Source organism: Lactuca serriola, chromosome 6, assembly GCF_051521515.1.
Source record: "Lactuca serriola cultivar US96UC23 chromosome 6, Lser_US96UC23_V15, whole genome shotgun sequence".
In the NCBI taxonomy this organism is placed as follows: Eukaryota; Viridiplantae; Streptophyta; class Magnoliopsida; order Asterales; family Asteraceae; genus Lactuca; species Lactuca serriola.
In genome coordinates, this window is record NC_136413.1 from 139,289,500 (window position 1) to 139,304,948 (window position 15,449).

Consider the following 15,449-nt stretch of genomic DNA (forward strand, 5'->3'; position numbering starts at 1 on the left):
AAAAAAAAAAAAAAACCTCAAGTAGTTAATCAGAAAAGAATTTCTTTGGGCAGTTAAAAGAAATGCTGCATTGGTTACTTCATATTTATTATATTTTATAAAACTAAAAAAGATCAATGGAATTCGATGGAACCCATTCAACGTTTCGTTTAACTATTTATCATTTATCCCCCGCCCATTACCTTACTTTTTTTTCTCCCCATACATTATTACATTTACAGATTTACATATATCAATCAACAGAACATTTTATTTCACTACACCAAAATAAAATTAAAAAAATGGGGCCTCACCCCAATAATCAAGAAAAATGTATAATTGTGTCAATATATGTAATAAAACCGTATCACACTTGTAGTTTGGGGCAAATGCTGGAACTAGTGTTTGCTACCGAACCTACATAATAAAAAAAACAATTTAAACCAATCCGAACAAACATGATAACACTGCTATATCCCAGTCCAAGACTGCCCGATACAGTTACTGCTTAGTCTTGGACTGGGCTATGACATCATTGGTCTTTAATCAGACCGTTTCTTTTGTTAGATATGGTGTGATTTGACCAGACTGGATTTTTGGGCCTGGACAGTACTATTGGCCCATAATAACTTATAATGGTAACGAACTTACAAATATCGGTAAAACATGGTTGTTTGGCCACCGGATCTTCTTCAAATTTCGGTGGAGCTTGACCATACACCATTTCGCAACTCATATCTTCAAAATCTATAAAAAATATGTAGTTAAGTGTTTGAGTAAATTTACATTTTTGGTCTCTGGGTATAGTTATTATTTTCAATTTTGGTCCCAAAAAATTCTCTTGCAATTTTGGTCCATATGTAAGGTTTTCGTAATATTTTTGGTCATGTTCCAGCTAAAATCATTATATTTTGGGGGCCAAAATTGCAAAAATCAGTTATAGTATAGTTAGGGACTAAAATTAGTTATGATACTTTGAAAAGGGACCAAAAACATTGGAAGAACCTAAAATGAGGGACACAATTGCAAAAGAAAGCTTTTTTAGACCAAAATTGCAAAAATTTACTATACTTAGGGACCAAAAATGATATTTAGTCTATGTGTTTAGATATTAAAAGGGGGCTAAATGCAAGAGATAACAACTTATTTTCATTTATTTGTATATTATAGCATCCTACTTTCATTTCTTTCTATTACAACATTGTACTTTTAGTTTTTTCTTATTATGAGTCTATGGCATTATACTTTACAATATATGCCCGATTGTAGTAGTGAGAATTGCTTTGTATTTGGATGACATTGATAACCGAATAAATTTCTAGAAATACAAGGTTATAATAGGAAAAAAATGAAAATAAATTGCTATTTCTTGCATTTACCCGTAAAAAAATAATATCCAATTAGAGAAATTACTTGGAATCATGGTCAATGGAAGACCAAATTCGTTGGTGAAGAAATCTTGAGTAGGAATTTTACACATATTCACACACATTCCTACACACCCGCTGTTCTCCAAGTACCTACATTTCTTTATAAGGACCCCACTCCTTTGCTTTACCCCGTTCACTTCTACTTCTACCACCTAACACACACACATGACTTAATCTGGTAAGCTATATATACGAGTGCTTCTTTTTAATTTAATACAAAAAAACGACTTAACATAAAAAGTTACGAAAATAAGTCTAACCTTTTACAAATTTTCTATTATTTACTTTTTCTTTCCGCTTTCTTAAACGGGTTGTCATTTTTTTCTAATACTTTTTAAATATTATTTACTAAACTATATACGAATGTTTCTTTTTAATTTAATACAGAAAAAAGAACGACTTATCACAGAAAGTCACGAAAACAAGTCTAACTTTTTATAAATTTGCTATTATTTACTTTTTCTTTCCTCTTTCCTAAACGGGTTGTCATTTTTTTCTAACACTTTTTAAATATTATTAGACAATGATAACAGATAAATTTGCTATTAGACAAAGATAACAGATAACAGACAACTGACAACGATAACAGACAACTGACAATACATTACCTCGGAAGGACCAACTAACCAATGGAAGAAAGGGACTGTGAGGGCTGCATTGAACTCGGCTGCCCATTTTGTGGGTGGAAATAGTTTCTTGAACTGCCATCAGTAAAACAGTAGATACATTAGCCATTAACAACAGTAAAAATTGTTTTTTATATTTGGATTATGTCGGGTATTGTGGATATTTTATAAAGGGTAATAAAGTAAAATCCTACCTGTTCAGGTGCGCCAGGAGGAAGCATGGACATGAGGACCTCCCTAACAACTTCCTGTTGCTGTATACGATTCCTCCCTATCATTACACTTCTCGATACATCCACAAAACTATCATAATCATAATCAAACAAACCCTTGTTTTGACCTTTATATCCTTTCCCGGAAAACTTTTCCATTTTCCGAGCAAATAAGCTCATGAACACCTTCTCAAACACCCCATCATTGTACTTTGTCTTTTGCCCCATTGGTGCTGGTTGGCCGGAGGGCTCTGCTATCCCACACCGGAGGAAATTGCCGCCATGGCGGTGGTGGGGTTTTATGGTGGAGGAACGTCGGTGGTGGTGGTTAGTTTTTGGAAAGTGAAGAACTTGGTAGCTTAAAACCACCATGAATTCAGTAATGTATTATCCTTAATCACATCAAACGATTATAGGATAGAGTGAAATAGGAAGAACAAAAATGGCTTAAATTGAAGTACATTGTGTTCTGGAAGTTGCTGCTAATTTTGGCCACATATATTATTCTTCAAATGATTATCCATTTTCTAGTGTGAATTACGAAAGTGCCCCTAATAGCTAAATTTATTGTATCAACAGTTTTTAGATCATTTTTTATAGTATATTTTTTCTGACTTATATATGTTATTGAAAAATTATATATTTATCAGTTTTGTACTTAGGATATGTTTGACGTATGGCTGAAAAGCTAGCTGATAGCTGAAAAGCTAGCTGTTAAATAAAAAGCTAGCTGATAAAAAATAACGTTTGGTAAAACTAGCTGAAATATATAAAATTATATAAAAGGACATGTAAGAGTATGTGTTTCTATAATTAATTAAGGGGTGTATTTGGAAAATTTTAAAAAAACTCTTAAAAAGCTAGTCTAAGTAGCTTTTCAAAAAGCTAGCTTATTAACTACTTTTTGGCTTACCAAACACGACAACATAAAAAAGCTCGAAAAATAAGCTAGCTTATCAGCTAGCTGTGGCGTGCCAAACACACCCTAAGGTATTTGTATTTTTAAGTAATTATGGAAAATAAAGATTAAAATAAACAAATATCATTATTATACAATGAAAGAAACTAAAGGTAGATAATATTCAACTTGAAGAATCAAATTATAAAAGGAAAGATTAATATTAGTTAAATATTAAAGTCGGTGTTTTATTATTTAGCAAAATCAAATTAATACAAAAAATAATGTTAGGTCAGAGAGGTTTTATATCAACTGTGATATTAAATTTGTGTTTTTGTGTTGGGCTAAGGCAGAAAATCATGCTCGATCCGAGGGCAAAATTGACATTTCGTGGAAAGATTACAAATTGGATATTTGGGACACCCAAAAAAGTAGTAATTTAGGAGGCTGAAACATATTCCACGTCTGATTCAACCTGTGACTCACAATCTGTGTTCGGCACAATTTTTATTTTTATTTTTTATTTTTTTATTTTTTTTTATTTAAAAAAAAACCGAAGGTGTTAGCAGCTTTTAGGCGTGTTTGGCAAAAGTAGCTATTAGTTGGAAGCGGTTAGCAGATAGTGGGTAGCATGTAACGAGTAACTAGTAGCGGGAAGCTGTAATTTTTATTTGTTATACGAGTGTTTGGTAAAAGTAGCTGAAAGCTTTTGAAATATATAAAATTACATAAAATGACAGCCGATTAAAAATAAATAAATATATAAATATATTTTTAAGGGTAATAATGGAAATTGATTTTAAAAGCTTAGTAGCTTTTTTTTAAGGGCATGTTCGGCACGGAGCGTTTGGGAGCTTTTAGCTTCTATCGTTTGACAAAACGCTCCATTTTAAACAGAAAACTTCGTTCGGCACTACAAGCTTCTAGCGTTTAGTTTAAACAAAACGCTCCAAATCCAAATGTTACTTCATGTAGCGTTTAACAAAACGTTACAAGCTACAAGCCACCCGTTACCAACTAATTTTACCGAACACGCCCTAAATGCTACATGAAGAAGCTTTTAGATTTGGAGCGTTTTGTTTAAACTAAAAGCTCGTATCCAAATGAAGCTTTTTGTTTAAAATTAAAAGTTTATTTAAAATTAAAAATTTATAATTAAAATATTATTTAACATCGTTTTACTTTTTAGCATTTGATTTTTACGTAATTTTATATTTTAAAAAACTAACAACTGTTTTTTTTTAGTTTTTAGTTTATATCTATGAATTAACATTATATATATATATATATATATATATATATATATATATATATATATATATAATAATAATAATAATAATAATAATAATAATAATAACTTATTATTTAATTATTAACCATTATAAATTATAATTGTTTATATATCGTATTAAAAACAACAACTAATTAGTCAAATGTCAATTAGTCTTCAGTAATTTCATTCTTCCATATATATGACTAAAACCATATTAACTCGCATCTACAACTTGTGTGGCTACTCAAGATAATATATCATGAAAGACTCAATATAATATGTTATGTATTAGTGTTTTTTTTTCATTTAGTAAAAGTTAGTAAGTTTTTTTTTCTTTTAGTTTAATATTTTTGTTGTTATATGCGAAAATATATTTGGTTTAACCGGTAAACCGAACCGAATAAACTGTAGCTGAATTAATCAAAACCGATTAAATCGAACCTTATTTGGTTTGGTTATGGTTATTTTTAAGATGTAAAAAAACCGATAAAACCGAACCGTATAAACTGAAAACCGAAAATCCGACCGAAAAGTAGCCAATGTGTATTTCACGAGTTAGATTTTAGAGTTACCAATTTGAACCTTTTTTTTGTTTCAGACAAATTGAACAATGAACATAATAGGCATGCGTTATAATCAATTTTATGTGCTTTTATTTCAAGTTTTATTCTGATGAATTAGTTCAGTTGATGTTTGGGTGAGGCATGTTGATTAATTACGTCCAGTAAAATTGAAAAGATTATATGAATAAAAGTATGCACAAATGCATCAAAAAAGGAAAATAAAATGAAGTGAAAGCTTGTCGCAGTTAATGGTGAAGTTCACCGAACGTCGCCAGAAAAATAAGGTAACCGCCATTACCGTTTTCCGATGTTCTTTTACAATTGGGCAATTGGCGGTCTCGTACCGGTACCGAGCTGGTTTCAGAACTGTCCGGTCTTTTGGGACTGGTTTCAAAACAGTTTGATCTTTTTTCGAATCGGTCTCGGGCATGTCTTTTTTCGGTCTGGTATTTTTAGGACCGGCCTCAGTGGCGAGTCTAGAATAAAAAACCACATGTTTCACTATTTTTTCTATAAAAATATTTCTATACAAATTCAAGGATTTTATAGGTAAGATAGGTTACAAATTATTTTTAAGATAGTTCATCAAAAATTTTCTATAGTAATTTTATATAAACTAAAAAAAATAGGTGAGTCATTGGACCCACCTTACATGCACATAGTCTCGCCCCTGACTAGCCTTGTGGTCTTTGTATGCACATTTTTCGGTTCAGTTCGAGGTTTTTTCGGTTCGGTTTTGTGTTTTTCCATTAGCAGATGTGAGGTTTTTTTGAACCATCAAATCTAATATATTCCTAATATACTCATAAATCCACCAATGTCCCAATCGAGACTTGAACTTCAACCCCGAAAAGAGAGGTCAACATTTGATACCGAAGTTATCCATTGGTCATTAACAGGTGTGAGATTAACACCAAAATGATACATTAAGATTTTACTGAAAATGATTCACTAAAATTTAACAAAACAAAAGAAGTGAATAAGTTGTGTAATATGTGATTAATATATGTGCAATTAACATAAAATGATAAGAATATAAACTTATGCTTCCGGTCTTTTTTGAGATTGGTCTTGGATGTTCCGCTCTTTTTGGAAACGGTCTCAAAATGGTCCGGTCTTTTTTCTTACTCGGGCCGATATTTTTCCGGTCCGACCTTGATCTTTTTATTAAAACGCGACTTCTAAGACATGTCTTTTTTCAGAAAAATTAGAATATTCAAATTAAAAGAGAGAAAAAAAAAAGAAAAAACATTGTTAAGTCTCCAACTTTTTAAGTTTATTATTTACTATACAAATTGGTTACTCTTTTTCAAAACTTTATATCTATGTGTTACTTAATTTTATGTTTACAAGGTCTAAAAATTATATCGACGAAGACAAATATTTGATTTATAAGAAAATACGAAAAATCTCTAAAATTTATTAATGTAATAATTTTATGTTATAAGGCTAAAAAGTTATATTTATATTCTATTATGTTATCTAATAACATATAAACCTATCAATCATTCAATCCCAACATCAACCAATAAAATCAAAATCCAGAAACGATTCAAAAGCATTAAGCACCAGACATAATTGGATTGGGCTTAGATTATGTGAAGCTCAATTAAACTGGGCCAAACATAACTATTTGAAGCCCAATTAACTGATTGTTTTATTTAGGCTATGTTTGGCGGACCAGCTGATGGCTGAAAAGCTAGCTGTTAAATAAAAAGCTAGCTGATAGCTGAAAAGCTAGCTGATAAAAAATAATGTTTGGTAAAACTAGCTGAAAAGTTAGCTGAAATATATAAAATTACATAAAAGGACATGTAAGAATATGTGTTTCTATAATTAATTAATGGGCGTATTTGGAAAATTTTAAAAAAACTCCTAAAAAGCTAGTCTAAGTAACTTTTCAAAAAGCTAGCTTATCAGCTACTTTTTGGCTTACCAAACACGACAACATAAAAAAGCTCGAAAAATAAGCTAGCGCGCGCCAAACACAGCCTTAGAGTAAATGACATGAATCTTCTTTATGCCTCGTTCAAGTTCAAGTGTAATAATGATTCTTAATTTCTCTTTTTAAAAATTAACTCGGATTTTTTTAGATGTTTTAAATTTGCACGTTTCATCCCTTATTGTTTAAATTTACATATTTCATTCTTTACCAGATATAAAATAATTATACTATAATTATTATTTTATTTTTAATTTACTTGTAATTCATTTTATATTTAAAAAATAAATCCAACCTATATATCTTGGACCGTCGCTTTTCCTCTCAAATCAGTCGAAAACATAAAACATCGTTACCACCACCACCGTCAGTGACACTGTCTCATCCTCTTAGAGAGGAGAGAGTCATTCCCTTTTAACCCACTCAACACACTGCCACATCAGTTTTTTTATATCCCCTCTCTTCCATCCGTCCAAATCCACAACATATAGAAACCATATCTTTTCCAACACACTCAACTCATTTTCTACATCATTTTTTTATTTAATTAAATTAAAAAATATAAAATATAATAAAACATAACATTTTTTTTATCACCATATGCATCAAAATCAAAACCAATAAGATAAAACATAACATTATCTAGTTAAATAAGAAATGTTAATATATTTATTTTCATTATACAAATTTATATTAAAACAAAAAAGTAAAAAATAAAAGGAAATAAGAGGGCATGTTATCAATCCCACATGCATTAAAACAAAAAAAAAGTGGGAAAAGTGGGAATGAATATTTTATGTTTATTCATTACTAAATATGAGACCCATGTACATGAGTTTATTTAAAAGAAAAACTAAAGAAAAAATTTTAAACATTTGGAAAGTATGAATTTATAAGAAAAATGAGAAAATATTGAATTATAAAAATTAAAGTGTTTTTTTCTCTTATAAATTTAAACAAATAATTTAGATAAATAAATAAAGAAAATTAATGAATCTTTAATTTAATAATTTTGAAATTATAAGGAAAGTTCATTAATGAAATTGATATGCATTTATTATTGCATTTAAACACTATCCAAAATTTAATAAAATGAAAAAACCATAAAATGACATGTGGAATAAAAATTAATTTAAAATAACCACAAAATTACATATGACAAAATAAATGAGAATGTGACATGTCACAAAAAGATATTTATTTATTAGGGAAGATTCAATATGCAATTGAAACAAAATGGACGGGTTGGTAAACCCACTAAGTAGAGTAAATATAAGACTCGCTCAACCCATTGCTTGCTAGGAACCATATGTCGGTGATACCTCCCTTACCAAAACTTCAACCCGCCTAGACTCCTTCCTCCCTTAAGCAAATGTCTTTTTTTTCACCTTCGGCTAACTATTATGTTTCTCATTGCTCTCATAACATCGTCAAACACCCCTGCCTCATTTAGGGTTTTCGTGGACGTAGATGGTTTCTGGCTAAGGTTTCTCACCGGAGTGTAAATCCACAACCTTCTATTGTATTTTCAATAATGATGGTCTCTCCGTCTATTTTGCCTTCACTCTCGGTATCATACCAACACATACATACAAGGTGTGTGTTTTTGTGTTTCTTTGCTCTTTTCTCTATCGATCAATAACATAAGAGATAAAGTGTGAAAGATGAAGGAGTGGTTGTCAAAGGTCCGATTCTTCACGTTTGGTGGAGGCCAACATCATCAATATGAGGCTCCTCATTAGCATCAGGATTTAGGGTGACCACCAGTGTGTGAATATGAATCCTCTTTCTTCTCCTACGACTTGTGGGTATCGATTATAGGTTTATAACTTGATTTTCAGTTTTAGGGTTTAGTTAGATTTTATTTCACGTTCTAGTTTCATCAATTTTTTTGGGGAGGAGGTCGTTGGATTTTTAGGAAGGAAAGTTCAAAGGTGGTTAGAGATAGGGCCTATCTTCAAAGTAGGTGGTGGGAGAGAAGTGGGAGTGACATGTTGCGGTTTCCAGTGGTGGTTGACGGTGGTGATAGGTGGCGATTTTTGGTGGTGATAAATGGTGGTTGCCGGAGTTGAGAAAAAAGACAGGGAAGAGAGATGACAATGATATAATTCATCTTCAAAAATTATAATTGATAACAAATAGTAAATCAATTATGAATAAATGACAAATAATAAGGGCAATATAGTCATTTTATGTCTGAAGGGATGAAGCGTGTAAGGTAATACCAACTTACGGACGGTCTAAGTTAATATATGAAAATAAAGATTGAACGTGTCTTTTAGCACAAATACGAAAGACGATTCTTATAATTTACTCATTTATTTATTTTATTTCAATTTTATTTAAGACGGTCCTAACTCTATAAGCTCATAATAAATACACAACATAATTCACATAGACATAATGTAGGATATCGCAGTACTCTAATAAACACATAAGATCAATATATACACATATTACCATAACAACATAAGTCACAAAGACAGTATGCACGATAACACATATTACATAATAAACAAATAAGACCCTCCGGTCGATAGTGTACTAAGACCCTCCGGTCTATATGAACTAAAACCCTCAATAAGACCCTCCGGTCGATAGTGTACTAAGACCCTCCGGTCTATATGTACTGAAACCCTCTGGTCAATAATATACTAAGACCCTCCGGTCACACACAAATTATAACACAGATAAGTATAGTGAGAAAACTCACCTCGGGTGGTGAACAGATCCTATAAATGTTGCTGCTACACTCCGACTTCTATCACTAAGCCAAACCCACAAATAAACCCATTAGTATTTAAGGCCAAACTTCACATTATTAGGTCTAAACATGGTCCACCAACCTCGTCCATATATGACTCGAGTCCATTGGGCCCACCATGGCCCAATTTTCCAAATTGGGCCTAAAACCTTATATGGGCCTTACCCTAAAGCCCATCTAAATATTCTAGTCCACATGACTGGTCTTGGATGGCCCATCAATGGCCCAAATACTAAAACCCAATAGGAAGGCCCAATCACAAGGCCCAAGTAAAAATTAGGGTTTTCACATAAAATGACGATTATGGTTAAGTATTTCTCACTTAACCCACTAAGGTATTAACCCATTAAGTCCATTATTCCACTAATAGATCATATAATAAAATTGTCATGGGTTTTATCTTCAGTCCACTAGTCCAAACGCGGGTCCCAATAGGCCCAAATCAAAAAACCCAAAATTAGGGTTTTCTAGCCTAATCATGAACCAACCCAGTCCAAAATTAAGCAATTGGGCTAATTAGGGTTCCACTAGGTCAACACCACCCACTGCCACCACAGGTAATGGTGATTGGCGGCGGCCCATGGCGGCAGGCGGTGGCAACCACCATTTCCAATGGTGGTGGTGATGGTTCTTGTCCAAAAAGTGCATAAATGACCTCTCACATAGAATACACACATCCACAGCTACTACCCACGGTGGCTGGTGGTGGCTAATGGTGGCAGAAAAACGAAATGGGTGGCAGTCACCACCTCACGGTGGTGGTGGTCGGCCCTCCTAGGCTTCTAGCCAAGCAAACTCACACACAACCTCACAAACGGGACCTGGTCTCGCCAACACGTAGGACTCGGACCCTTTGGGCAGCAGACAACGAACGAGAGCCTGGAAACAACGATCCAAGGCCACCCACGACCACCGTCGGCGGTCAAGACGCCAAACACGCAATGAATAACGAAAGGGAGAGAAAGTAGGTTGCGGTTGCACTTACTGAGCAAATTCCGGTGGTTCTCGACTCACACACGACGCGCACATCGCGTCTCGAAATTCTCAGCGTTTCTCTTCGGTTCCACATCCCGTTTCCGGCAGTAGCAAGCGGCGGCGCTTAACGGCGGGACATCGCTTGGTCGGATTCACAAGGAAAGGACGGGTGGCGGCTGAAGAAGCTACAATTGATGGTGGCGGCTGGAACGGAACTTTAGGGTTAGGATTGCTCAATGAAACAGTCCCCATCGGAAATGGAACGCACAGGTTAAAGTCCCGTGACTCCATTCAAACTATTAATGATTTTGGCAACTTCGGTCCCTCCCATTCACAATCTTCTCAATTCAAATCCAAGATTTACATTTAAGCCCCCGATTCCATAAATTCCTTGCATAATAAGCCCTAGTAATTACCAAACATACCCCCACTTCTAAAATCCTTTTCAAATTAAATCCATAATTTACTAAACAACCCTCAGTTCTCAAAATCCTTTCATAATAGGTCCAATACTTACCAACCACCCCTTGTCTTCTAAGAATCTTTACAAAATAGTCCCGAAATTACACTTTAACCCCTGAATTATCCCATTTATATCCATTTGCTCCCCAACGCCAACACCCCATTCAATATTATTTAATTCAGAATTATTATCTTTTTATAAATCTTTATTTACTTATTTAATCAATAAACAGGATGTTACAATTCTCCCCCACTTGAATTAGATTTCGTCCTCGAAATCATTTCTTACCATCCCTTACACGCCCGACGACTGGAACGACATGACCACTAGCCGGAGCATAACACTAGTCGTTCAATCCAACAAGGTTATCTCTGCCAACCACATCATATCTGCAACCACTAAGTTCTCTTTACTCCAAGAAAATATCACAACCACTCTGAAAACACATGTCACCTGCCGACCTCTGTCGTCTAAAACTCACTAACTTCATGCGAACTGCGACCCTTCTCAAGCCAAACAAACCGACCCTCCCAGGTCTAGAACATCAAATGCAACCCAAAACCACTACAAATGAAAAACCATTAGGAAACTGATAGCTCAACTCGTCTATCCTCTACACATATAGGGCCAAACTCAAACTCGAGAGTCTGGTTCAACATCAAAATTAGAACCACTTATATCCCATTTGATACCTAACTAATTTACGACCCGTCATCTGCTAGTCCACGCATACATTACTTCTTTAATTCCTTCTGATTTGCGACAACCACCCTCTAATTCGAGATATAACGGTTCCCGACCATCATGGAGACCCCAGTCTCACCACCAGTCCGACTACCAGGTTCCCAAAGACTTAGGTAGTGTTTGTTTTTTGTCCGCAGATCTGCGTGACCTATTTTGTCTGCGCCGCGCAGACCACGCGCAGACATTAGCCTTCGCAGACTGTTTGTTTTTTTGAAGACTGCAGACCTAAAAATGTCTGCGCGCCCTCTTCTTGGCGCAGACGTGGACCAGAGTCTTCTAACATCTTCAGACATCTTCTAGCCTAAAAAAACATATATATCTTTATTTTTTTCAAGTTTTTTTTTTTTTTTTTTTTAAATTTATATTTTTTCCAACTTTATTAATGATGAACAATTTGAAAAAAAAAATTACAAAACTTAAAAAAACGTTCGACGATACAAACATTATATTTTTGACAAATTTATAAATAAAAATTTATTATAATAATAGTCGTTGAAGTTGTTTATATAAATATGACAAAAAAATCATAATATATTCTTATATTTTTTGCCAAATTTTGTAAAACATTATTTAATACAATATCGTCAATTTCTTGAGAAAATATTTATGGTACTTTTTTAATGGATTTAATTGAAAAATCAAAGTTTATTTGCATCCATTTATGTATCAAATTTTTTGATCGCTAATTATAATGTTACTTATAACTTTGCAACCAAAGTTGTTGGTTTTTATAAAATATATACGTTAATTTATATCATTTTTATTTTTATTTTTTATACAATAATACATAAAAGTTGATATAGATTCGTTGATTATTTATAAAAAAAAGTCATAAAAATATTAAAAAATCAATTTGAAGTTTAAAAAAATCAGTTTATTTAGATTTCAGTTTATTTTAATAGCCCACAGATGTTAAAAAAACAAACAGTCTTCTTTTTTCAAACCGCAGACGTTTGGTCCACCTCTTCTACTGAAGAGGTCTACAGATGTGGTCCGCAGACTGCAGACATTTTGCCTCAGAAAAAACAAACAACACCTTAGTCTTCATGGCTACCTAAGCCTAAGAACACCTCTGTGTCATGCTCTAACTAGGGAATACTATAGATTCCCGTAGTCTTACTATACTCTCACACTAACCCGTGAATGCTACAGCTCCCCGCTGGCTTACATCACCTCCTTACTCACTCGTGAATGCTAGGGCTCCCCGGATGCTTACATCACCTACTTACTAACTCGCCATGGGCTCTCACCATGGTTTTTCCCTGTCATTACAAAGTGATTACTCCCACCTGATTCCTTCCACTCTCTTACAACCCCACAATCTCATCGTTAAGCCACCACAATATTGTGCTCGTTGAACTCATGCTCCGTGGTCCATCATGGATAGGTGCACCCACCCACCCAGACTGAGTATCACTACTCCTGACGCCCATTGTAGCAACAACGCACTTTCTCTCGATACAATTCACATTCTTGGATAATCCCCATCCGAACAATCAGTTGATGGGTTCCCACTGGAACAATAATTATTCGATACTCCACTTATCATATCATAAACTCAAGTCTCCAAGTAACCCAACCACTTAGAGCATCATACTCGGATACCCCGATACACCATCATCAAATCTCACAATGTCTTGTTACGACCATTTATCTTCTTCTCGCACAACTCATAACCTCGAAATACTCCACTCACAGTTTGAAACATGGAGAAATTGTCAATGATTGAGATCATGTTAACGATCATACAAAACCCTATCCTATTACTGATCAAAACCCTTGCAAATCTACTCATAATAACTCTGAAACTAAATGACAAATCAAATGCTTCTCCTCTTAGAGTATAGAGAACAATCTATACATCAAACTATAAAATCTCAACAATCGAAAATGGACCTCAACGAACCAACCGCCTCGAACTCAACCATTGCAACCCTGAAGAGTCCCTGACCAAAATAAGATCCCTGACCAACGGCTACTCATCGTGGATACACTCGTTCTTTCCTGAACAGGTACAATATGCATCATTTCGCTCTACGCGTTTCCTCATCCACCACTAAACCCAAGTCTCGTATGACCGTACAACCTAATCCTCTAACCCCAAATTGAACAGAGTGATGATCCTCCCAACAAAATACCACGTTCTCCCTCGCTTAGGGTTCGAACCATCGCCCTATGTCATACCCAATCAACCACACTACAGACTGGCTCTCCATATGTATCATTCCCAACTCAGGGGACGTACCACACAACACTCGATGACTTTCTGAAAAATGACCAAATAATTCCAAGTACCCCGAACCCCATATGCAACCCTCAGAATCCTCACCATGTGGCTGCCTCCATTCACCTAGAAGCCTCAGAACGACACACCGCCGGATACCCCACTGCTCTGCATTAGATCTACTCGAAATCTGAAAACAATGCACTATCACTCACTTCGACTCTGACTCCTCGCCCTCCTTCCCAAATCGGGGAATATTCATAAAAGCAATAGACCTCAATTTCATTGTCGATACATAATGTAGACCATGAGGGCCACCGCCCCGATATACTCCCTTTCACCACCGGGAACTGCTAATAAAAGTACCTTTTCCCCAATAAGTCACCTCCTTGTTCTCATACATCTTAGTCCCACTAATGACTCTTTCCTGGCATAAGAATACCTCACAACAAACATACTGCCCAAATACTCTGGTGAAAAGGTCACCACTCTTGCTACCCCACAAGGTTTACCTCCAACTCGGGACCATAAACTCAACATCCCTTCTGCTCCTCACAGAAATAGCACACTGCAGTCACAGGGAGTGGCATTTCCGCTACCGGCCGACTGCGTAGCTCAAACCGTAATCCTCTATGAAGTACCACCTCTACTCATCCATGAGTCTTTCGACTCCGACTGACATCTCATTTTCCCCACCTCAAGTACACTCCCTTGAATCTCGTCAACATGGCCATCTGGCCCCACACTCTATCATATCTGATCTCAATCAAAATAGTCAGTAACACCTGAAGCACTAACCGCCACGAATCATGGTACTCGAACCACGTGATCACCCCTCATTCTGATACGGATCATGGTACTTGAACCATGCGATCACCTCTCATTCAGCTACAAATCATGGTACTCGAACCATGTGATCACCTCTCATTCTGCTACTCAGAACCTCTGAAATTTTCCCTGTATCGAGTATGGGTCCTCTGTTTTCAGTAGTACGGACCCATACTACCTGCCACATCTACCCATACTTTTTACATGGACCATCCCAGATTTCCTAAGTAGCCGCTCAACCTTCTCGATCACCCTTCCCGTTACACATGTTTGCTCTCAAGAGAATACTCACCTCTAAACAGCATACTCCTCGAACTAGAATTACTCCCCAGGTTCTCACACTTCGCTGCCATCAGTTGCTGAAGAACTCCTTGTGATGCCAACCATCTACCTCTTGAATATCGTCATATTCACTTAGTAGTTGACTCCCATCATTCAAGAGTTCCACAAAGCACAAAGAAAACAGCATTCGGGCATCGAAAAACAGCACATGAAACCACTCAAGCATACCACCCCACTCGCTCTTTT

General features: G+C 35.1%; 1 protein-coding gene across 1 annotated transcript; it reads right to left on the minus strand.

Annotated features, from left to right (window-relative positions):
• Positions 1-230: 230 nt before the first annotated feature.
• Positions 231-2,708, minus strand: LOC145056954 (beta-carotene isomerase D27). The gene is made up of 5 exons (XM_079004696.1): positions 2,230-2,708; positions 2,018-2,110; positions 1,393-1,561; positions 631-726; positions 231-396 (listed from the first exon to the last, which is right to left on the minus strand). The coding sequence occupies exons 1-5, from the start codon at positions 2,617-2,619 to the stop codon at positions 347-349; spliced, it is 798 nt and encodes a 265-aa protein (XP_078860822.1). The 5' UTR covers positions 2,620-2,708; the 3' UTR covers positions 231-346.
• Between the last annotated feature and the right edge of the window lie 12,741 nt (positions 2,709-15,449).

Bases quoted from the DNA above. Each gene is read 5' to 3' on its own strand.
- LOC145056954 (XM_079004696.1), bottom strand. From the start codon at position 2,619: ATGGTGGTTTTAAGCTACCAAGTTCTTCACTTTCCAAAAACTAACCAC. The intron at 2,111-2,229 runs GTAGGATTTTAC...TACTGATGGCAG, and splicing joins CTCCTGGCGCACCTGAACAG to TTCAAGAAACTATTTCCACC. The intron at 1,562-2,017 runs GTAATGTATTGT...TGTGTGTGTTAG, and splicing joins GGTTAGTTGGTCCTTCCGAG to GTGGTAGAAGTAGAAGTGAA.